The 25,982-nt window shown below is 37.8% G+C and overlaps 2 protein-coding genes and 1 pseudogene across 2 annotated transcripts in view; 2 read left to right on the top strand and 1 right to left on the bottom strand.

The window, feature by feature from the left end:
• Positions 1-2,440: 2,440 nt before the first annotated feature.
• Positions 2,441-3,440, top strand: LOC129244895 (farnesol dehydrogenase-like). The gene is made up of 2 exons (XM_054882796.1): positions 2,441-3,060; positions 3,146-3,440. The coding sequence occupies exons 1-2, from the start codon at positions 2,491-2,493 to the stop codon at positions 3,323-3,325; spliced, it is 750 nt and encodes a 249-aa protein (XP_054738771.1). The 5' UTR covers positions 2,441-2,490; the 3' UTR covers positions 3,326-3,440.
• A 6,171-nt stretch (positions 3,441-9,611) lies between these two features.
• LOC129244246 (uncharacterized) overlaps positions 9,612-25,982 on the top strand; it is a 31,110-nt gene continuing 14,739 nt past the window's right edge. Inside the window, exons 1-4 of the mRNA XM_054881862.1 lie at positions 9,612-10,205; positions 10,274-10,408; positions 10,471-10,508; positions 16,248-16,423. Coding sequence (XP_054737837.1) covers positions 9,636-10,205; positions 10,274-10,408; positions 10,471-10,508; positions 16,248-16,423 — 919 coding nt within the window. The 5' untranslated portion in view covers positions 9,612-9,635. The remainder of the gene's footprint in view (positions 10,206-10,273; positions 10,409-10,470; positions 10,509-16,247; positions 16,424-25,982) is intronic.
• LOC129245032 (uncharacterized) lies at positions 12,991-24,451 on the bottom strand (annotated as a pseudogene).

Raw genomic sequence — 25,982 nt, forward strand, 5'->3', positions numbered from 1 at the left:
CTCTGACCGACCGCATTGCTATGCACGCTTCCAAAAATTGAGTGATTCTGACTCTATCTTATTACGAGTACTAACTCAATGGTTACAATTCGATAGGCTGGTCGTAAGCGGAAAACAAATTACATTTGATTTAGAAGCAATGGAACATTGGGTGAATCGAGTTGCGGTAGTCACAGGTGCCAGCTCCGGCATTGGTGCTGCTTGTGTCACATATCTTGCGAATAACGGATTGGTTACCGTCGGCCTAGCATGACGCAAGGAGCGTGTCGAAGCACTGCGCGTTGAAGTTAACTCTGAGGCACGTAAACGAATTCTCGCTATCAGTGTGATGTGCAAAGTTTTGATATTTCCGTTGCAATTTTTGTTGTGAAGAATTTTGACATTCAGAGTAAGGAGATGCCTGTGTAATTATTTCGTTACTTTTATCTCGCCTTTTTTGAATTGTGTGATGATAATAGTCTGCCTCCAAACTTCTGGTAAGGTTGTTGACTCGCAAATCTCGCGGAATAGTCTGCATATTTTATTGGATAGTGTTGGTACTCCATATTTGATGAATTTGTTATTCATATTGTCAATGCTCGGCGATTTTCTACTCTTTAATTGAGTAATTGCTAGACATACGCCTTAAAAGTTGGGGTCCGTCATACGTTATTTCATTTTTGTTTTCTTAAGTTGTGGTTTCGGCTAGTTTAGTAATTGTCAACAGGGATGAGAAATGGTTGACCCATGATTCTTGCAGTATACTTACTGTAGAGTGGCAAAAATTAAGGTGAATTTGGTTGTAAAATGAAAAATCTTTATTTATTCTTGTAAAGCAATTTCATCCCCTTCAAAATAATCGCCTCCCGATGAAATACACTTATGCCAACGATTTTTCCAATCCCCGAAACATGCCAAATAGTCCATTTCCGGTATAGCCATCAGCACCTTCTTCGATTCAGCTTTTATCTCCTCAATCGACTCAAAACGCGTTAACCGGAGTGATCTCTTGAGTTTTGGGAATAGCCAGAAGTCACACGGAGCCAAATCAGGCGAATACGGTGGTTGCGGAACGATATGCGTGGAATTTTTGGCGAAGTGGTCACGAAGAATGAGTGCAGTGTGAGACGGTGCATTATCGTGATGCAAACACCAAGAGTTGTTGGCCCATAATTCTGGTCTTTTTAGACGAATTGCTTCACGTAAACGACGCATAACGCTCAAATAATATTCCTTATTAACAGTTTGGCCAGGTGGACGGAATTCATAGTGCACCACACCACGAAAATCGAAACTGTCATCATGACCTTTATTTTTGAACGAATTTGACGTGCTCTTTTCGGTCTGGCCTCGCCTTTAGCACGATATTCGCTTGATTGGTTGGTTGTTTCAGGGTCGTAAGCATAAATCCAAGTCTCATCTCCCGTAATGATGCATTTGAGCTTGTCCTGATAGTCTGAAAGCATTGATTCACACACATCAACGCGATGACTTTTTTCCAAGAAATTGAGAGTTTTCGGTACCAAACGAGATTTGACGTTTCGTAGGCTCAAATGGTATTTCAAAATGGTTTTCACAGATCCTTCTGATATTCCGATCAAATCAGTAAGGTCTTTAACAGTCAACCGACGATTTTTGAGCACTAACTCCTTCATTTTATTGACGTGTGGGTCATCTGTCGATGGTCGTCCGGAGCGCTCCGAGTCATCAACACGTTCTCGCCCCTCTTTGAAGTCTTTGTACCACTTATAAACAATTTTCTGCGACATGGTCGAATCACCAAATGTCTTCTGCAACATGCTAAACGTTTTCCGCAGCCGAAATTTCATTCCGCAAACAAAATTTGATGACACTTCCAATCAAATCAGACATTGTAAAAATCGAAAAATGCACTCTTGGTCGTTTGGTAAACACAAGCGTAAATATATTACTGATAATGACATTCACATGAAAGTTGGCCCAGATATTATTAACAGTGCTGCCAACTCATGAAAAAAATGACTAGAGCGAAATTTTAATCCAACGAAGTTTGACAAATAAATTCACCTTACTTTTTGCCCACAGTAGTATGTCTTCGACCGAAAGGAACAACAGTAAACAGGAGTTATATCAGTTGTTACATAAGTGAAGTTATACGCTTATATTTGTTTAGTTTTAAGTCAAACATTCCATAGTTTTCTGCTATTTTTCAACGAATTTGCTCATCCAAAGCCATATAACTCGCAGTGTGTAAATATTATTGAATCACCATTGAATGTTGTTTTTTTCGCATTTAGAAAATCCCTTTAAACGCACTAATTAAATTATAAATTACTCATACTTTTCGCACAGAATGTATCTACATATTAGTATTCCAGTTGATAAACAAGCCTCTGACAATCGCTAACAAATTGTCATTTTCTATAAATTTCTGCTATAAATAAGTGCACTCGCATCTATTCAAATGCATTGCGTATTCAATTAATCAGCCAGTTGGAAGCAGAAAAGTGAATTGCATTTGCTTTAGAAGCAATGGAACGTTGGGTGAATCGAGTTGCTGTAGTCACAGGTGCCAGTTCTGGGATTGGCGCTGCTGTTGTCAAATATCTTGCGAATAACGGATTGGTTACCGTCGGCCTAGCACGACGCAAGGAGCGTGTCGAAGCACTGCGCGATGAAGTTAACTCTGAGGCACGTAAACGCATTCACGCCATTCAGTGTGATGTGCAAAGTGAGGAGCAAGTAAAAGCCGTTTTCAAGCAGATCGAGAAAACAATTGGGCCAGTTGCTGTGTTGGTCAATAACGCGGGCGTCCTACGATCCACCACATTACTGGAAGAAGGCAACTCACAAGATGTACGAGATGTCGTCGAGACAAATATTATGGGTGTGGTTTACTGTACACGAGAGGCCTTTCGCTCGATGAAGGCAAATGGTGGAGATGGGCATATTTTCTTGATTAATAGCATACTTGGTCATGTGGTTCCATTAGTACCGAACGCTACCTTAAATATTTATCCGCCTTCAAAATATGCAATCACCGCAATGACAGAAGTTTATCGTCAAGAGCTTTTAAATCAAAAAACAAATATAAAAATTACTGTAAGTGTAACGAGTTTATCTGTAATGTTTGTTTTTGTAGATATGTGTTATATGTTTGTTCTACATGTATGAACGTTTATTTTAGAGCATCAGTCCTGGTGCTGTGGACACTGATATGCTGAACCATGGCATACATGCAGTGATGCCAGATTTGCCATGCCTTAAGTCGGACGACATTGCAGATGCATTGGTTTATTGCCTCCAAACGCCGCCACATGTGCAAATCCATGAACTGATCATCAAACCTGTTGGTGAAAAGGCATGAATAGCTCATATACACATGCATATGTACGTTTGTACGTTTACTTGAATCTAACATAACAGCACTCTGTTGGTGCTTAATAAAAATCATGAATAAATTTGACAACTTTGAAATTAAAGCTCATTTCAATAACTTGAATTTGATGCTTCTTAGAAAAACATTTGTGAGATTATGGAAAGTAAAAAAACATAGGAAGCTATGAAAAGCGAAATGTGAGAAAGAGGCTGTGAAAACTATGTTTGATACACTTGGCGTGATTGGAGTTTTGGGGATTGAAAGAGAAGTGAGTGTCAGTAACAAAGAGAAGTGCAGAAAAGTGTGGGTATCGATCATGATTCAATTATAGAAGGTTAGGTAAGTAAGCAGCTTTCTCGCTCCCTCTTGACATATCGGCTCCCTTATTTGAAAATATGTTGCTTCTTTACAAATATAAGTACATATTTTATGAAAAAACTTTTAAATTGTAGTAAAAATTAAACTTTTGGTGCAAATTATATGGTCGGCAATACCACGTGTCTCAGTTTCCACTTTGACGCTTTGCTTTGTTATTATTCGTTGAAAATCTTTTATCTGTTTGTAAACATTCAAGTAAGTATAATAATAAAAGCTAATTATTTTGTAAATTAATGTCGTTTTTCACTATTTAGGTCGATTATGCCTTGCATATGGTGGGAGTCTATTATTTGGAGTCGTCTTTCTGCTGCAGAAAACCACCGGTTTGTGAATTTTCATACATGTAAGTTCAGATCAGACATTTGTAAAAATTCTTATTAAACTTTTTCATTCATAGGTTTTTATAGCAACGTTTTTGCAAATATAACAGAGACCACCTTACATGCAATACATAAACTGCAGTTAGTAAGTTCTATTAGAAGATTTGCTAATAAATTGTTTTTAAAAGTTTTTATTTGCGGGACTTCACAGACGAGCAATTGCTGCGGAAGGTGTGTGTTGAAGAGCTAGGTGGTCATTATGTGCCTAGTACTGCTACCTCTGAAATCAATTTGACTTCCGAACTGGCTGTCCACGTCGATACCTTACCCCGTCTAGAACAATATGCTGTACGTAGATGTATGCACAACACCTACACGAGCAAGTCCTCGCGCTTTAAGCCTACAATTACAGGTAAGTTGTAATGATATATTTGTGAGTTAACAATTTTTAAGTTTTTGTTTCACAGGTTTTTGATTTCTGCCTGAATAAGTGAAGCGTTCCAACACCTATACGAGAAAGTGCACCCACATTCCTCATATTTCCACTCCGATTCATTACTGAGACACGTGGTATTGATATACGTAAATTTACAAACAATCACAATTACTAAAAGTGGATTATATTACCAATATCTACAATAAAATTTTTCGATGTATTAGTTTTAGTCTATATTAATACATTTTCCTATTAATAGTAGGGACGCAAAGTATATTAAGGTATACAAATTTTAAACTATAAACTAGTAAATTTGTAATTTTTATTGCAAACTATTTTAACTCTTCTAATTTAAATTTTTTACATTCGTACGATACTGAAATGAGCAAATTTGCAACACCTCGTAATGCAAAGGTTACTAAACATGGCTTTATAAGCATAAGAGCGAAATAATTTTCCAAAATATTTTTGTTTACTAGCAGCATTTCCATTTTAATGTAATGAAAATACTCCTTTAGAGACTCCATTTTTTTACTTCTGTCTCGTTTCACATCCAACTAATATTTGTTTTACAACTGCGAACTAACTTAAGGGGGTAGTATGGTATTTTTTTTTTTTCATTTTTTTTTTTTTTTTTATTATTCTATAACATCTTAAGATTATTGTATGAAAGTTTGAAGTGCATTAGAGTAAAATTGACAAAGACACAAAGGATTAAGTATCTACCTCTCCAACCGGATTTCACGCTGCCGAAAATCTTTAAACGCGTTTTTCTCACACTTGCCTTTTTTACGGTCGGTGTCCACTGTAGATTCATATCTACTGCACCGATTCTTTTCAAATTTGGTTTTTTTGTTTCTTTACTTTATTCACGAGGTAATGACGTCGAGTTTTTTTTTTTTAAATTTTGTCATATTTTAAAACAACAAAGTTTTCAAGTTTTTTTTATGAAAAATCGGTGTTTTGACTTCAAAGCGCTTTAAAAAATTAAAAAAAAAAAAAAAAAATTCGACGTTGTTACCTGCGAAACTTTATTAGCTGATGAAATCAATTTGGTTTTTTGATTTTAGTTGATCCAGTAATGAGTTCTGAGGGACACCGCAATAAAACTTTTTTATGAGACGTCCGCGAAGATTCGCTGCCACCAACTCATTTCTTCATAAAAATCAATGAAAATTTCACACAATATTCTTTAAATATGACTTTATAATGAAGTAATTTTAAAATTTTGAATAAATCAACTGTGTCGACAAAAAAAATTTCGAAAAATATGCTTGTTTTACACCGAATTAACCATACTACCCCCTTAAAACACATACATAAGTAACATCACATAGTTCTGCGTGCTCTTGTGTTAGATAAACAACGAAAATGTTCTAAATAAATTTTATATTTGCTTTAAAAAACAATAATTTTTCTGTTGTTTTGTTTTAATGTAGATTAAATAACCAATATACCTAGTTGTTCTCTTAGTACAGGACTAATTAGCTACTTTATGTACTTTTTTACTACCTTTAGGCAAGAAGAGCAAAACATTTTTCCCTCTTTCTCCAACCTTCGTAAATGCAGCCCTAAAATAAGGGAGTGTCAAAGCGCCCTTGTCATTACTTACCTAACCTTCTATAATTGAATCATGGGTATAGCTATAGATTGATTAGATATATTACTCAAAACCTTGAAGCAACTATAGTGAGATTTGTGGAAAAGAACCAGTTTGCATCTGCACACCAGCTTGCGTCGACACTTCCACCATTCACAAAAGCCCAATTAGAAAAAAAAGCTTACATATAATCAAAAAGGTCAAGGAAAATTCTTTTTCTGTAGAAACAAAATGTAGCTAAATGAAAATTTTTTGTACCGAGCATTTCACTTGGTCGGTGGAGATATTTTGCAATATATCCAGTATTCGGATTAACCTTGATTTAATATATTTTATCCCGCTTGTGATACAAAACATGTTCACAGATCAGTAAATGCAGGAGGAGTAAGGGAGCGCTCCTGCCTAAAATTAGCCAGTCCTCACTTATAAATTCCGCACCCATATGGGGAAAAGCCCGGATACAGAAATCCTACTCCAAGAAGATGGAAATAGTTTCGAGGGTTAGCGCCATTCTAGTTGCCTAAGCGTTTAGAACGGCCCCATATGAAGCAGTGAGTGTCATATCGGGCATTATGCCTGCGGACAGGGGCAGAATATATGACAAAACCAAAAGTCTAAATAGACGACTTACGACTGACGAGCGCAAAGGAGAAAGAGAGGAGCCTGGTTGAGCACGGAGTAAAATAGCTGGCACATAGCGGGAAAAGTGAGGTAGACACATAAACTTATCGGTAGCATACATACATGAGTCGGACGAAGACATGGCGAAGCCGATTTCTGCCTGACATAATTCCGGACGGGACATGACGGCTTCAGAGAGTACCTTCATAGATTTGGTCATGATGATGCAATGGATTGCGCTTTCCAAGGTAGTTGCAGTGAGAATGCGGAACATATTTATTATTTTCCTACCCGAGATATGTATCCGAAAGGGCGACTATAGAAATATAGTAAAGCACATTTTGTAACCGAAGTTTGCGTGGGCCAAAATGAAAGACTGGTCCGCGAATGTACTACAAGAGCTACGGAAGAAAGAATGGCAGTGCAGTACAGAAAGGAGACAATCAAACAATGGAGAGGAGACCAATGTGTGAAGAGACATAAGTGGTTCAGCTTGGCCCTGCAAAGCAATGCCTAACGGCGGTACCACAGGGCAAAATCAAAGCTACAGAGGTCGGGGTTAATGGTTTACTACTTAGATGTACTGTTTCGCTAGTCCAGCTTATTAGATAATACTGACTGTGCGTGATCCCAAATGACGTGTACCTTTAGCGAGCATATGAATCGTGCTTGCCGTCTATGTTGACGATATCTATGTGACATTTGGATACAAAAAATACAATTAAAATTGTTAAATATTCTGTTCTGTTATGTTATTCTGCATTGAACAATTATGGTGGGTGAATGCTTTTCTTACCAAGGTATTTGTTCGATAAATCGAATTGAAAAGCGATATTTGGGCAAGAAATCGGCCCGAAACGCGCTTCGAAAGTGACCAAGAAATGTTTCTCGGATACTAAAGTCAACATAACATATTAAGCTGGTCTACTCATTTACCGTATTTAAATCCCGCCGAGAGATGAAACTAAAAGTAGCTTTGAGGGGAGAAAAGCAACCGAAAAGTTGCTCTCTGGTTACTCATAAAAAGTGTGGGAAACTGTTCCCTAGAACTCATGTCAAAAACTGATTGACTCTATGGCTCGCCAATTATGGGAAAACAACTCGTGGACAATGATGACGCACCGTCGCACATTGCTATCATTATCCGTGATTCTTTTCGCAAGAATGAAACGAATACCATCCAACAGCCATCGAGTTCAACTGCTATGACCCTCTGTAATTCTTTTCTATTTGACGGAGTCAAAAAACCACTATGGGGACAGCGTTTTAACAGCCGAAATGAAGTCGTGGAAAAATTAAGTGGCTATACTGAAAATATGTAGAGTTCCGGAAATGTTTCGAGAGCTGCATAAAATGCTAGCATAAGTGCGTTACAGTTGCTGGAGAGTACTTTTCAGCGATTTCCTGCTATCGAAAAGAATGAATCGTCGAATTAAATTTTTTGTAAAAAATGGAGTGAGAGTACTCTGAGTAAAAAAAATGTTTACAAGTGGTTCAAGCTTTTCGCAGAAGGTCGGGAAGATGTGAATAACGACGCTCGCTATGGACGCCACAGCACACAACAACCGATAAAAATGTAGAGAAAGTGAAGAAAAAGCATCGATGACGCAGATTTGTTTAAAAGGGTCATAGCAAGTGACTAGTCATGGCCCAATCGCCCCAATGGAAGAGTCCAGCTGAGCCAACACCAAGAAAAGGACGCCAAGTTCGATCAAATGTCAAGGGTTTGCTCACTGTTTTGTTCGATTACCATGGCATAGTGCATCAGGAGTTCTTTCCACGAGGTCGTACGGTAAATAAGGAGTAGTACCTTGAAGTTATGCACCGTTTGCGTGAAGAATTACGAAAAAAACGCCCGGAATTGTGGAAAAAAAGCATGGATTTTGCATCATGATAATGCACCTGATTTAGCCAAACACAACGCCGTTATCTTGCCTCAGCCACCGTATTCACTCCTGCAACTTTTGCCTGTTTTCAAGATTGAAGAGACCCATGAAAGGACGGCATTTTGCGACGGTTGAAGAGCTAAAAACCAAATCGCTGGGAGAGTTGAAGGACATACCAAAAAGTGTATATCAGAAATGCTTCTAGTTTTGGAAAAAATGCTGGTGGCACTAAACCAACAACAATATTTTGTACGTTTGATTGTCAAAGAAATGTATTGACAAAGTAGAAAACAAAGAATAAATTCGCCTTGTTTCACTCCGTGCTGACAGCCAGATGGACGCGGCGAAAGAAAAAAATAAATCAGCTGATTTACCAATACCATCTTCAATCATTCGCCTTGAAGTAAAACTCAATAAAATAAGAAAAATATTAGAATTTACTGAGGAAGTTGCGCTCAGAGAAATACTTTGAATCTGTGAAGTGCGCATAATATATCCCTCAAGACACATTATAATAATAATATATATTACTTAAACCATTGTAATTTTGTTGAGTGTGTTGTTTTTGCATAGAACTTGAGTATTCTCTCTCGTTACTTTAGTTATATTTAGTCAATTTGCAAACTGCTCTGAAATATTTGTAAATATTGGCTTAATTTGTATTGGAATGAATGATCGCCATGCGTCCCTATTATTTTGCACATGACTGTACATCATCAGTACGTTTGTAAAAGCTCAACAAGAAATTTGCACATGACTCTACACCATCAGTACGTTTGTAAAAGCTCAACAAGAAATAACAACAATTCCTGTTTTGGCCATCTGGTGGCTCTGTATGCAACCTCGCTATCAGTTTTTGAGTAAAGTCGCAAAAAACAAAAACTTTGCGCTTTTGTTCTTCACTCCCAAATCATTCATAACTTTCTCTTTTCATTCTGTAGGCTCTCTTTTCGAAACGCATGATGATGATATAAAATGCTTAACGAAAATTGCTCCATTCTTAGTCGCACTTGAACAAAGGTGCGGTTTATAACGCTTGATAAGAAAGAAAGCAGACATGGAGCGTTGGCTGAATCGTGTTGCGGTAGTCACTGGTGCCAGTGCTGGTATTGGTGCTGCTTGCGTCAAATATCTCGCAAACAACGGAATGCTCACAGTTGGTCTGGCACGACGCAAGGAGCGTGTCGAAGCACTGCGTGATGAAGTAAATGCTGAGGCACGCGATCGTATACACGCCATTCCATGTGATCTACGAAAAGAAGACGATGTTATTGCCGCATTCAAAGAGATTGAAACCAAGTATGGACCTGTGGCTGTACTGGTAAATAATGCGGGTATTTTACGCACGACCGATTTGCTGGACGAGAAAAATTCACAAGATATGCGTGACGTGATGGATACAAATGTTTTGGGTACTGTGTGGAGCACTCGTGAAGCTTTCCGTTCGATGAAGACCAACGATGGTGATGGGCATGTCTTCCTCATCAATAGCGTTGCAGGACATAAAGTCCCAATTATACCCAATTTTTCATTAAACATTTACCCATCGTCAAAGCATGCGGTAACCGCTTTGAGGGAGGTTTACCGACAGGAGTTCCTCAACCAAAATACAAAAATTAAAGTGACTGTAAGTTTTGAGTAACTCGTCTTCGAGGCATAATTTGTTAAATGAATGAAATATCCTTGTATTGGCAGAGCATCAGCCCTGGCAGTGTGAAAACTGAAATTCTTGGCGAGGATAATTCAGGATATGATAATTTCCCCTGTTTACAAGCCGAGGATGTCGCTGATGCCCTAATTTACTGCCTCCAGACACCGCCTCGTGTGCAGGTTTGTTACACTTTGTATGGCAAAGTATTGCACAATTTGATTGTTATTATTCACATTTTCAGATTCTCGAACTGCTTATACAACCGCTCGGTGAAATTCTGTAAGACTTCCGTGCAGCTGAATAACAGAATATTTGTATGGTAGAAATCATGTGCGCAAAAATAAATTTTTATTAACTTAAATTAAGTATTCGTAATTGACAAAGGCAAACATACAAATGTATCCTGGCTCGAATGTTTACTCACTGTTCAACTTTCAAATAAAATTTCGGAACTGAAAATAACTTTGTTGTATTACTACACCGGCATCTCCTTTGCGGATGTTTTGCGTTGTTCAAAACACGCTTAAAATTTCTAGGAACACCATAGTTTGATGGATTGGAAGATATATCAGCAGTAGGTTGGAAATGTCTCCTTAAATTTGCAAGGAAACCAGCCACCATGCGTTGGACTATTTGAAAAAATACATAACTAATGAGCTCCAACTGGTATCGCTACGGACCGAACCGGTCTATGCGTGACTGCAAGTCAACCAGTTCAACCTAACTTATCCTTCTACAGCAGCCACTGCAGCCGAATGGGTTGGTAAGTGATTACCACTCCGTAGTGTCCGTGTTCGAAATCCCGAGCATGAAAAAAACGATGATAGAAAACGTTTTTTCAAATAGCGGGCGCCTCTCGGCAAGTAAAGACAAACCTCTGAAAGTATTTCTGCTTCACAAAAAAAAAAACAGCTGTCTTTTGATGGCGGCATAAAACTGTAGGTACCTCCATTTGTGCAAAATATCGAGACGCTCTTCACAAATAGGGATAGGAGATCGGCCAAACATCCAATAAAGGGCGTAAGCGCCAGTTATATTTTATACTCAGAACAATAGAAACTTTCTTACTTACAGAGTAACTACATTTTGTTATGATATTAATAAGTTTTGGCAGACCTGAGCTACAATACCGTTCCGGCACCCACTAAAGTTTAGAATGCCTTATTGAAGAGGCGCATCATTGAGCTAAGCTAGAATCAGATTTATATAGACGAACCGAGTAGACCAATAAGGTTAGCTTTGAAGGTCTTCGGGCACACAGGGAGAGGAAAATGGAAAACGAAATACGAGGGGTGCCTTTTATTTGGCAGGATTTGGCAACCCTGGTGTTGCAATCTGGCAACTGACAGCTGTATCGCAAAGTTTGACATTTTTTGGCTTTGACGTACTCAGAACGTTTTGAAATACCAGCGCTATTTGTGTTGTTTACAGTAACTTAAAAGATTCATCTCGCTCTAAAAATGGAATTAAATCGTGAACATTTTCGTGCGACTATTTTTTACAACTTTCGACGTGAATTAACTCAGCAACATTGCATGGATGAACTTAATTCATTTTTCGGCGATGGAGCTCCATCAAGGACCAGTGTTTATCGATGGTATGGGGAATTCAATCGTAGTCGTAGTTCACTCCAAGACGAATTTCGTGAAGGTCGTCCAAAATCAGTTGTTGTTCCGAAAACCATTGATGATGTGCGCGGACTGATATTGCAAGATCGTCATGTGACCTATCGTGAGATTGACACAATCTTAGGCATTAGTGGGACCAGCATACATTCAATATTGCATAAACATTTGACTGTCAAAAAAATTTGTTCGCGTTGGATCCCACACAATTTGTCAATCACCCAAAAAGAGGGTCGTGTCGATTGGTCGAAGGAAATGCTCAAAAAATACGATCGCGGGGCTTCGAAACACGTCTATGACATCCTGACAGGTGATGAATCATGGATTTACGCGTATGAGCCCGAAAGTAAACAGCAGTCGACTGTATGGGTGTTTCAAGATGAGCCAGATCCAACAAAAGTTGTTTGCGCACGAAGCACTTCCAAGCAAATGGTCACCTGTTTTTTCGGAAAAACTGGACATGTCGCAACCGTACCACTAGAACAACGCAAAACAGTAAATTCTGAGTGGTACACAACCATTTGTTTGCCAGTTGTCTTCCAAGAAATTAGGAAACCCAATCGCCAAAGACGGATCACTCTTCACCGGGACAATGCGAGCTCTCACACATTGGCTCAAACAAGTGCATATTTGAGCACCCAAAACATCGAATTAATGGGCCATCCGCCAGGACTATACCTGACTTGGCACCGAATGACTTCTTTTTATTCCCGTACGTAAAAAACAAACTGAGAGGTCAACGTTTTTCGACACCTGAAGAAGCGGTTGCGGCATTCAGAATGCATATTTTGGAGGTACCTCATTCAGAGTGGCAAAAGTGCTTCGACAATTGGTTCAAACGCATGCAAAAGTGTATAGATCTTCATGGAGAATATTTTGAAAAACAATAAAGTGATTTTCGATGATTAAAATTTGTTTTTGTTCTCTAATCCCGACATATAAAAGGCACCCCTCGTATGCAGCTAGACAAAAAATTTGTTTGCAACGACGGTAAACGTAATAAAGATTTTGCAGGTCTAGCCGCGGTTCACATCTAGCCCCCATGTGTAAATATAATATCATTATAGGAGAAAGAGCACTGTGACTTTAAGACCCGTATTTGCTCCTTTCGAGTTTTCTTTTCTTTTATAATAATTTTATTTTCACTTATAAAGGGTCATGTACTGAAGTATATTTTTCCTGGATGTAAGTATGTTACCCTGGGTGTTTTACCTATAACAGTTCACCCATAGGTTTGATGATCACTTCATGGATTTGCACATGTGGCGGCGTCTGTAGGCAGTAAACCAAAGCATCGGCAATATCTTCCGACTTAAGCATTTTAAGACTTGAAAAGTTCGGCATCGCTTTCTTGATTTCTTCGGTATAAATCGATGTGTCCACTATACCCGGACTGATGCTCTGAAATATAAATTATACCTCTACTCACAAACTCATCTAAATGATAAACATGGAGACTATTTCACTTACAGTAATTTTAATATTTGTTTTTTGGTTTAAAAATTCTTGGCGATACATTTCTGTTAATGCAGTGATGGCATGTTTTGTCGAAGGGTAAATATTAACTGTGCTATTCGGTAATATTGGCACTCTGTGACCCACTATGCTATTAATCAAGAAAACATGCCCATCTCCACCATTCGCCTTCATCGAGCGGAAGGCCTCCCGGGTGCAGTAAACCGCACCCATAATATTTGTATCGACGACATCGCGTATATCTTGAGAGTTGTCTTCAGCCAGTAATGTAGTCACTCTTGCGATGCCCGCATTGTTGACCAACACAGCAACTGGTCCATATGTTCGCTCGATCTCCTTGAAAGCGGCTATTATTTGCTCCTCGCTTCGTATATCACACTGAATGGCGTGAATGCGCTCACGTGCCTCAGCATTTACTTCATCACGTAATGTTTCAATACCCGTCTTACAAAGGTCTAGGCCCACTGTAATCAATCCGTTATTTGCTAGGTATTTAGCAACAGCGGCGCCGATTCCAGAACTGGCACCTGTGACCACAGCAACCCGATTCACCCAACGTTCCATTGCTTCTAAACCAAGTGCAATTCACTTTTCTACTTTCAAGTGGCCTACTCGTACTATAGTAGTGTTTTTCAGAGTAAAGCTGAATAGATGCAAGTGCACTTATTTATAGCAAACATTTGTAGATATGAAATAGCCAAAAGTTGTTATCATTTTGCGAGCACGACGGAATCAAATACAAATACAAATACATATGGCTGTATATAATTAAGGCTGGACAACCAATTGAGACGTATACACCTTTAGCAAAATATACTACAATATAAATACTGAAAATACGTACAATTGTTTCCTTTTTGGCTAGTATGTATGTATGTGTTTTGTTGAAAATAATACATTAAATATTGTCGCAGTCTTTGTCCACAAAATTACGATTAGATAACTTGTTTAACTAGTAAATATTAATTCTTTACTGTTACTGTTTTTTTTTAAGAATCTATGGCTGGATATGCAGGGATATTTAAGCTTTCTTTAGAGACAGAGCGTCATTTGTAAGCTTAAAAGCTGAGTGGTGTGCACTTTTCAAAAAGAAAACAAATTATTTTAAAGAATTTCTATTAAACTAAACAAAGCTAAAGCTATCCGTACGCAAAGCCCGGTGTTCGAAATATAGTGGCTAGACGTACACACACACATGCACATCAGTGGCACATCAAAGCTTATTCTTGTGAGCAGTACACTCATCGCACGAAATCGTATGCGCTTTAAACCAGTCGCTGTTCAAATTTTATCTATGGTTGAGACAGCAACTAAGCAATGCATACAGTGGTTGGGCGGGTCATATTCTTGTGCTACAGTGGGCGTGCCCTACTAAAATGACTGCAAAAAATAGTTTTTGTTTTCAAAAGCGTTCGGTTAAGGGGGGGCGGGGGGGTAGGGTCACAAAATCGAAATTTTTTTTCTTCACTCATCTTATAGTAAATCATTTCAAGAATGTTGTGTCAAAATTTTAAGTGGATCGGAGCAGAACTCTCAAAGTTATAGCCTTTGTAGGCACTCTACCTCGAATGCCAATCACAATTCCGAAACTATTCAACCGATTCTTTTCAAATTTGGCACACGTTTTCTAAATCAAAAATACCTCCCCCCCACACTGTTTTTTTTATTTTTTTTTTTTAAGCTTATTTTTCACTTACAAATATGGCGAAATTTTTCGCCAAAAATGCTCGTTTTACGTTTTTTTGCCACCAAAACTACAAAAAAAAAAAAAAAAAAAAATTTTATTCATGTGGGGGGGAGCATTATGTCATACTTTAACTGAAAAATTCGACTTTTTTAGTTTCAGATGATTCTACGACGAATGCCGATTGGCACCGCAGAGCACCTCTCGAAAAACATATCTCCAAAAAAACGCTGTCATGGGCTTATTTGTCAATATTTTATTATTAATATTTTTTAAAAACTTATTGAAAAGATGTACAATAACATGCAACTGATTTTATTTAAGTATCTTAAGCCATATTTCTGTAAAAAATTCAAAAAAAAGTGTTTTTTTTTTAGCGCTAAACCCTACCACCCCCTCAAATGCAAAATCATGCAGAGATATAAGAACAGATGGCATTCTAATTTATGTCACCAATGTTTTGTCAAATTTCAGAGTGAGGAAAGGAGAACATAATTTTTTGATTGAAATGAAAAATAGCTTTCTTCTTAATACATTTCCCTATATCTTAATATTGGAAAATGCCATAAAATCACTTTTTCTAACCTTTACAACCGCCTTCATACCTCTTATCATATTAATTATATATTCCGATGTGATTAAAGATTTGATTCCAACCTAAATTTTATCACGAACGTAAATAAATCAGTTATCGGGCCAATACGGACTATATGACTCCGAAATACGATTGGGTGAAAAGATTCCGAACAACAATAGGAGAAGAGGGGGAGAAAAGAGGTATGAAACCTCGTCCCAATATGCTTCATATATTTACCGACAGCTCGAAAATGATGGACGGCCTCGGTGCAGGGATTTATGGCTTCGAGCAGGACATCAGGTAGTCAATTGAGCTCCCTCACCATTGCAGTATTTTTGAAGCAGAAGTCTTTGCTGTCTTTGCAACTCCAACATAAATACATATATACGTTGACAGTCAAGTCAAATTCATATGAAATTTCATCTAAAAACGTTCTTGACACCAGGGAAGCCATAGAGAGACTAGCCGCAGACAGACGGTTACACATTTATTGGGTACCCAGACATAAGAGCATTGCAGGAAACGAAATTGCAGATGATATTGCCAAAAGCGCTGTTTACATACAATTCGAGCAAGAAAACGACATACTCAAATTTTTAAATACGGTATACAATGGCAGGTGCTCGCATGTCGTTAAAAATGCATCTACTTCACAGTCATTGGGATTTTTTTCCTCCGAATTTGGGGGCTGAAAGTGATGAACAAGGCGAGCGATTTCATCAAGATATTGCTACGATTGAAAAGCTTTATGAGGACTTTTGGGATCAAGGAATGATGAGCGACTACTGCTGGATACAAATTCGTGAAGATTCCGCACAACTTAAAAGAAGAAGTGCGAGAGTAAAAGCGTATTTTCGACCTCAAACATAGCCAAGTCAAAAGCTGCAAAATCACACGTGTTGACTTTATGGGTCATAACTTCTACAATTTTTCGTCGATTCAGGCAAACTTAGGCTACAAATGTAGGTGAGAAAATTGTCTTTCAGAAAAATTATCTTATGTCGATACAAAAAACATTTTTGTTCCAGAAAAAAATTAATAAACTTTGATAATGTAGTAAAAAACGTCAAAAATGCCTTTTTTTAACTTTCAACAGCTGTTTTGCGAAAACTACGACTTCCATTGACACGAGTTATATATTGCCATGTAGGTTATATGTGTGCCTTTCGAAATTTATGCACTTCAAAGAAATGACGCGCACTGTTTTCGAGATTGCAGGTAATAACTGCACTATTGGAAACCGTTCTTTGAAAAAAAAAAATAAAATTCATTTTTGATTTCAGTGACCTCAAATTACTTTAAAAAACACCTTTTGATCGAGGACCATTTTTGGTGTAAACTAGTGTAATCTTGTAAAACCGCGAAAATCATGTGTACACAGAATGCAGATAACATAAATATGACAGATTCGTACAAGCCCTGTCGAGAAAGGAAAGCACAACTATTGAAATTATACTGACAGGCCATAATTTGTTAGCGGCACACGCATACAATATGGGAATTGCAAACTATGATAGCTGCAGATTTTGCAATGAACTAGAAGAGAGAGAAACTCTTGAACACCTTCTATGTTCTTGCCCTGCATTAGCTAGGAAATGTTTAGGAGCTCTACAATATGAGAGGTTAGAATGTCTCTCGGGATTAGAGCTTCCGAGCTTACTTCGATTCGCAAAACACGCAGGCTTATTACAAGAAGCCTACTATAATGAAACGAAAGGGTCAAGCTCCATGTGATACCACTAAAGACCAATGTGATGGCTTTTAGTCAGCTAGGTCAACTTATCCTAGCCTAAATTCAGCCGTTTCCAATTCACTTGCTATGTCCGCGTTTGTAAGGCATCGCTCATCGCACTTCACTGACCCATATACTATTCAGATATTATTATAAGACTGCGTTTGTTCGGTCCAAATTAGATTATACTGCTTTTATTTAGAGACCTTGTCATGCAGTCCATATGAAACGAGTGGGTAGGGTTCAATAAACTATTGTGCGTTCCACATTACATTCACTCAATTTCTCAGACCCGAAACCATCATACGAATCTCGCTGTCGATTCATTAGTCTTTTCGCATTAAATGACAGAGGTACCCTTCAGGTAGTATCATTTATTTTTGATCTTGCTAATGGCGAAATTGACTGCTCGGTTCTTCTAGAAAGAATACAGTTTAATGTTCCTTGCAGAAATTTTCGTCGTTTTAATATTTTTCGCATTGGCTTTAGTGAGACATTATATAGTGCCAATGCGCCACTCCTTAGATCGTTGTCTGATTTTAATTATTTCTCAAACTTTTTGGATTTAGACCTTTCTGGGGCCAAACAGGTATTTAAAATGCAGTAAGTAAATTAATTTCAGTGTAAGAAATTAAAATAATAATTTATAAATATTTGTTATTTTATTGTCACAAATTAATGGTTTCTTATTTTGATAATCAAATTGTACTACACTTTTTAATCTTAAATATTTTAAAATTTGCATGTTAATTTTGATTTATTGTAATATCTTTAATATATAATATATTCTGAATTTTGTTAGAGATTTTTGAATACATAAAAATATTAATAAATAAATGAATAACATAAGAAAAGCATTATAATTCACAAACCGCCACAAATATGACACACAAATCAGTGATGTGAAATAATGTACATTTTTTAAGTAAAATTTGAGTTTTTCTATTTACTTTAATGAGTTTAACGTTCGTCGAAAGTATCGATTTTTAATTTTTGTATGAGGTTAATTTTAATTCCAGAGCCACTGTTCTTAGAAATTCAATGGAACCATATTTATTGAGGTTAGTTGCAGAAGCGAAGTATATTTTTTATATTTTTTTTTTATAAGAGTTAAATTTGGGCATATAATTTTGAAGGATTGTAGAATATTAAGATGCACAAGGTGTGCGAGCGGAAAACAAACACCTTCACTTATAAGATTTGCGAAAAAAAATTTGTTCTTTGGCGTACAAAACATTTTCTTCTTTTTTTGTGACTCTTATATGGAGCATAAAATCCTTTTTGTCATTAATTCAATTTTCTTCTTGGCTTTTTGCCAACAACAATAATTATATGTTTTCCTTAATTTATCTCTTTCGCTAAAAGATAAGAGTTAATTATGTCCTTGGTAATATAAAAAGGTAAAATTTTAATTGTAAGAAAAAATTGTATACGACACTGGAATTTTAAGACACGTTTGCGCTCGCCTTAGTTCGATCTTTACACCACTATGCAGCGAAATTACTCCGCGCTCACCAAAACACTTTCGAGCTAATTTTGCAGATAACAAGACTGCTCAATCGTGAGAGTGTTTCGTCATCCAACAATTGAATAAAAAAGAAAGAGAACGGAGTAGATGATCGTATCGCTCATTAATAACAATAAAAATTGAAGACAATACAAAGTTATGACAACAAACAAACAAAATACGAGTACAACTACACACTCGCGCTCCGCTGCATGTTCACCGTCTGTGGGCAAACAATTTTGATTTTCAGCGAGCGGCTCGCGCAGATACGAGTATTCATAGCTTGTGATGCGGTGCGCGAACATTACATTGAAAGCAAAAACAACTATTTCATTTTGTGGTGATGCTTGAAGTGTGAACATTGGCGCACAAATGATAAATATAACAAAAACGAAAAAACCAGAGCATGAGGTACCATTAAATGGCTTTAGTGCAGAAATAATTGCCGAACATGTTTTTACTATTATACAATATTACTAAGCAAAGGAACTGGCATGAAATATTTGTCAAGAATTTCAAGTCTTTGTGGCTTTGTCCTGAGGCAAGGCATCTTATCGTAGCGAATAATCTCTCGCAGTAGTCGCGTCGCGCATTAATGTACTTTTTTAACAGTTGCAGGCGTCGTTACTAATTCGAGAATGTAGTTACATGTTAAAGCTGCACGTCCATATGCAAACAATATTTTTAGAACTTTTCTTTCCTTTGTTCTTTTCTTGTTTATTTGCGGCCATAGTAGCCTGGCTGTTACGCATATATCTTCTTCTTCCCATGACCTATTGGCCTCTTGGTAATGTTGTTTTTTGCTATTAATTTACTCGTGGCCAAAGGTACTCCAATGGTACTTTTATCACTGAGCAGTTGAACAGCAGTACCTTTTCTGGCTAGCTCGTCAGCTTTACAGTTTCCCTCAATATTTCTGTGTCCCGGAACCCAAATAAGGCTGACCTTGAATACGACGCTAATATCATTTAGGGCTGCTCGGCATTCCTGTGCAACCTTTGATCTTAGTATAGCCGCATTCATTGATTTAATAGCCGCTTGGCTATCCGAGATATGTTTATAGTCGTTTTTGTTACGGCATGCAAATTTAGGTATGTAGCCACTTCTTTTATAGCTAGAACCTCTGCCTGATAGACGCTGCAGTAGTCTGGTAGTCGAACGGATAGTTCCAGTCCTAATTCTTTCGAAAATACTCCATAGCCAACTTTATCGTCTAGCTTGGAGCTATCTGCATAAAAATTTAATTCCCCCCTTCTCCATGGCCTTGTATACTTGTCTTGAAGAGCTTGTCGAGGGTAAGTCTAGGAGTAGAATAGTCTATTTCTTGTTTGTGACTGTTCAGAGTGTGCAAAATACAGGCGTGGCCAAACCGCCGTTCTTTCCATAGCGCCATACTTTTGAGTCTAAGCGCCGAGGCGGCGGCCACGTTTTTCCCTACCAGATTTAGGGCAGGCAAATTGATTAGCACTTCTAGCGCTTTGTTTGGGGTAGTCCTTAAAGCACCAGAGATGCATAAAAGAGCTGTTCTTTGGACTCGCCTTTAGAGTAGATGGCCACCATACAAATATTCCATATATTAAGATTGGTCTAACTACCGAAGTATATAGCCAGTGAGTAACGCGAGGTGTTAACCCCCATTTAATACCGATCGCTCTTTTGCAAGTATATAATGCAACGTTGGCCTTTTTTACTCTTTCCTCAATATTAGGTTTCCATGTGAGTTTCCTATCTAATATGAGTCCTAAGTACTTGACATTCTCTCTTAAAGGAATCTCCACACCCTTGAAGACCAGCGGGGATATTATAGGAAGCCTATGTTTCCTTGTGAAGAGAATTATTTCAGTTTTTGCGGGATTTATAGCGAGTCCCCTACTCTCAGTCCAGCTCCTAAGCGTGATCATGTTAGAGCGCAGAATGTCCATGAGGGTGTTAGGATATCTGCCTTTAACAGCAATTGCTAGGTCATCTGCGTAAGCAGTGACGTGGCAACCTCCTCTCTCCATGGTCAGCAATAGCGAGTTTACCGCCAAAATCCAGTGGAGAGGGGAGAGGACACCACCTAGAGGTGTGCCTCTGCAGACCTGTCTGTTTAGGGTAGTGCTGCCTAAGTTTGCCGTTACCTTCCTTCTGAGGAGTATTGTTTCTATCAGGGCAACAACGTGTGGTTCAACTCCAAAGTCTTCTAAAGCCTCTACTATAGCGCTCGCGTTTATATTGTTGAAGGCGCCTTCTATATCTACGAAGACAACCATGGCGAACTCTTTAGCTGATAAACATTTTTCCACCAACCCGACAAGCGAGTGTAAGGCCGGGGAGAATTTATTTATTGGTATAGCGCCCCGTATGTACTCGTCCACTATCCTCTCTAGAGTTTTGAGGAGGAAAGACGTAAGACTAATTGGTCTGAAGTCTTTGGGGTTAGACCACCACAAGACATATTCAGCAAAAATAATGCAGCACCTCCGATATGCGGGTTGGGCATATACGGAAGGGTAGAAACTTTTGAGTAAGGAGGCACTAACGAACGACCTTCACGAACTGAGGTAACGCTCACGAGGATATCCGCCGGGAACAAGTCAATACTAACAAATTTGGATTTGATTGTTTTAGTGGCTACACCACTTAATGCAGTAGATGGCGGTCGCTGTAAGTGCGAAGGCATTGTGAACCCTACCGCACCTACCTAAAACAAAAAATTCCCCAATACTATTTGTTTAGGCCACACCCTAATATTAAATATACATTTTTTAGCCACCCTAATGGTAACTGCGCCTACCGTTCCGACTGTTGCTAACCACCGTTTCCAGTCGCTGCAACGTGAAGGCCGTTAACCCTGGCATTTCCCCGCCGAACAGTTAAAACGTTTACCGTGTTAAACGTTGTTCGGCGAGGTTACTTTCACTTTAATTTCAATTATAACTTTCACTTCGATTTGTTAAAGGAAAGGATCAGGACGTGTCAGCCAGAGGTAAATAAAATTATATATTTATATTTTATATTAACAATAAATAACACTGAGTTGTTACATATTGCAATACACATTTTATATCGACATGCATATTAAGATATATACTGCAAAATAAATATTAACGAATATATATTATACTGACACGCCTTTGTGCTTTTCATTTTTTATAAAATATATCATCGGAGCGACCGTGGAGGCCCCACATTTTTCAAACCGCCCATTGCGTCGCATTCCGATGAGAACACTATTAGAGATCCATCGCCATAAATCGCTCCAATTGATCCATATATATAAGTTAAATACCTTTTCGTCAGGAAAGATAACTATACAAAATTGGTAAAAATAACTAGCGAATATTTTCCGTCTCATTTTGCGCTCACCTTTAAATTTTGGATGTGGCTTTATTTTAGAGAACTTAATACTGTACGAACGCTTTAAAACTCTAATAAAGAAAGCCCGAGAAACATTGAGGTTAAATTTATGTAAATTATTTTACGCACTTCACGGCTGTGTAAAACTTATTTCAAATGTTTTAAATTTACCGCGACATAATGACTTTATTCTCTTAGACGGCCTATTTCCCGGCATGATTGTTTTTCGGAAGCAAAAGTTAAATTTTTACCTTTTTTCATTTCTGTAAATTATGTATCAGGCGGTATTTTGATATAAAATGGCAGAACGCCTTCGTATTTCTACGTATCTCAATAATCGTACTAAGCTTTTATAGCAGATATATTTATTTGTCCACTCTTTACTCCTACTCTACTTTTGCATTAGTTATAACGGGTGATTTTTTAGCTATTATCTTTAAAAAATAAAAAAAAATAATGGATCATGGATTGGATCAATGGGTACGTAAATAAGCAGAATTGTCGATTTTGGAGTGAAGATCAGCCAGAAGAATTGCAAGAGCTGCCAATGCATCCAGAAAAGGTCACAGTTTGGTGCGCTTTATGGGTTGGAGATATTATTGGACCGTACTTCTTCAAAGATGCTGCGAATCGTAACGAAACTGTGAATGGTGAGCGCTACCGTGAAATGATATCCAACTTTTTTTTGCCCCAAATGCAAGAGCTTGACTTGCATGACATTTAGTTTCAGCAAGACGGTGCCACATGCCACACAGACTTTTTGAGAGGCGAGTTCGGTGAACATTTTAATTCACGTTCAGGGCCTGTCAATTGGTCACCCAGATCGTGCGATATAACGCCTTTAGATTACTTTTTGTGGGGCTATGTTAAAGCTCGTGTCTATTCAGACAAGTCTACTTCAATTAACGCATTGGAAGACAACATTAAAGCATTTATATGTGAGATACCGGCCGAAACATTGGAAAGAGTATGCCAAAATTGGTCTAAGCGGATGGACCATTTGAAGCGGTCAACACTTGCATGAAATAATCTTCGAATCATAAATTATATGGGATATACTATCGATTTAAATAAAAATTTCATGCATTTTTTAATTTTACATTTGTTTTTTTGAAAAACTTTCCTATAGCGCTTAAAAAATCACCCTTTATTTGTCTACCCCCTTCTTAGCTAAGTAGTACAAGTGATATTCTTTTTGTTGCTTATTCTGTGAACTTGTTTCTCTCAACAAATACTTGTTTCAACAGTGCGTGTAAAAATATTATCTCTAGAACACAATAAAAATATATATTAACTAAAATTATTGTGCGCTTATAATTATGCAACGTGGTGTATTTCATTCTAATTTTTTATTCACTTATAGAGCTTCGTGCATTTAAGCATATTTCAAGCGTTTTTCACGGATGTTCAACTTATAACCGTTCACCCATAGGTTTGATAATCAGTTCATGGATTTGCACATGTGGCGGCGTTTGGAGGCAGTAAACCAAAGCGTCGGCAATATCTTCCGACTTAAGACACACCAAGTTCGGTATCATTTTGTGTATACTTTCCGTAACCATCTCAGTTTCCGTAGCACCAGGACTAATGCTCTAAAAGAAAAACATTATTTTTGAAAAACCTTACAACTGCAAACAAACACACAAATTTGTTAAACCTACAGTAATTTTAATATTTGTTTTTTGGTTCAAAAGTTCTTGACGATAAATTTCTGTTATTGCGGTGATTGCGTGTTTTGTCGAAGGATAAATATTATAAGTAGTGTTCGGACATATCGGCACATAGTGCCCAACTGTGCTATTGATCAAGAAAATATGCCCATCTCCACCATTTGCCTTCATCGAGCGAAAGGCCTCTCGTGTACAGTAAACCACTCCCATAATATTAGTATCGACGACATCTCGTATATCTTGAGAGTTGCCTTCTTCCAGTAATGTGGTGGATCGTAGGACGCCCGCGTTATTGACCAACACAGCAATTGGCCCAATTGTTTTCTCGATCTGCTTGAAAACGGCTATTACTTGCTCCTCGTTTTGCACATCGCACTGAATGGCGTGAATGCGTTTACGTGCTTCAGAGTTAACTTCATCGCGCAGTGCTTCGACACGCTCCTTGCGTCGTGCTAGGCCTACGGTAACCAATCCGTTATTCGCAAGATATTTGACAACAGCAGCGCCAATGCCAGAACTGGCACCTGTGACTACAGCAACTCGATTCACCCAACGTTCCATTGCTTCTAAAGCAAATGCAATTCACTTTTCTGCTTCCAACTGGCTGATTAATTGAATACGCAATGCATTTGAATAGATGCGAGTGCACTTATTTATAGCAGAAATTTATAGAAAATGACAATTTGTTAGCGATTGTCAGAGGCTTGTTTATCAACTGGAATACTAATATGTAGATACATTCTGTGCGAAAAGTATCGGTAATTTATAATTTAATTAGTGCGTTTAAAGGGATTTTCTAAATGCGAAAAAAACAAGATTAAATGGTGATTCAGTAATATTTACACACTGCGAGTTATGCGGCTTTGGATGAGCAAATTCGTTGAAAAATAGCAGAAAACTGTAGAATGTTTGACTAAAAACTAAACAAATGTAAGCGGATAACTTCTCTTATGTAACAACTGATATAACTCATGTTTACTGTTGTTCCTTTCGGTCGAAGACATACACGAGAACTCGTGGATTGAACTCTACAGTAAGTATACTGCAAGAATCATGGGTCAACCATTTCTCATCCCTGTTGACAAATATTGAACTAGCCGAAACCACAACTTAAGAAAACAAAAATGAAATAACGTATGACGGACCCCAACTTTTAAGGCGTATGTCTAGCAATTACTCAATTAAAGAATAGAAAATCGCCGAGCATTGACAATATGAATAACAAATTCATCAAATATGGAAGACGAACACTATGCAATAAAATATGCAGACTATTCCGCAAGATTTGCGAGTCAACAACCATACGAGAAGTTTGGAGGGAGACTATTATCATCACAGAATTCAAAAAAGGCGAGATAAAAGTAACGAAATAATTACACAGGCATCTCCTTACTCTGAATGTCAAAACTCTTCACAACAAAAATTGCAACGGAAATATCAAAACACGATATGTGCGACGAGCAACAAGGCTTCCGGAAAAACAGATCGACTGTAGATGCCAAATTCATAATAAGATAAATCGCAGAGAAGTCGTTGGAATTTGTACAAAGCCAGTTGCTTTGTAGACTTTACTAAAGCCCTCGACAGGGTTAGACTAAAGAACGTGATAGAACTTCTTAGCAAAAAAAAAGAGGCTGCGAAAAATGTCTTCAAAGCAGTGATGGTAAATGGTTTTTTGAAAAATCCCTACATAGCCCAAAAAATTCCCTACTTTTCCCTATGCTTACAACAAATTTTCCCTACGAAATTCCCTACATTTTTTTCTCCTGTGTTTACACTGTAATGAGGCAATTGCAACGTCAAAATTGAATTGTTTGCTTAAGATTTTTTTTCCGTACAGAGCTTCTGCAGTGCAATCAGTTCTTATTGGAATTAGATCCAACAGCTTAACCACAAGCCGCTCGCTTTCCTCGTCGAAAAATCTCACCATAAGACACATATGCTTATTGAGTCCGATGTCTCTCATCGATCATTATGGAAAATTTGTTTACTTTTAACTAAATTGTCTTTTTCCTCTTTTGCCAATTCATTTTTTATTATGCTGTCGCACTTCTTTCTTCCGAGCTCAGAGTTTTTTATTATTTCAGAATCGAGCACGATTTTTTTTAAGAGTGGGATTAAATGGTCCACCACTTGCAGCGCA

This window comes from Anastrepha obliqua, chromosome 4 (assembly GCF_027943255.1).
Source record: "Anastrepha obliqua isolate idAnaObli1 chromosome 4, idAnaObli1_1.0, whole genome shotgun sequence".
NCBI classification, from domain to species: Eukaryota; Metazoa; Arthropoda; class Insecta; order Diptera; family Tephritidae; genus Anastrepha; species Anastrepha obliqua.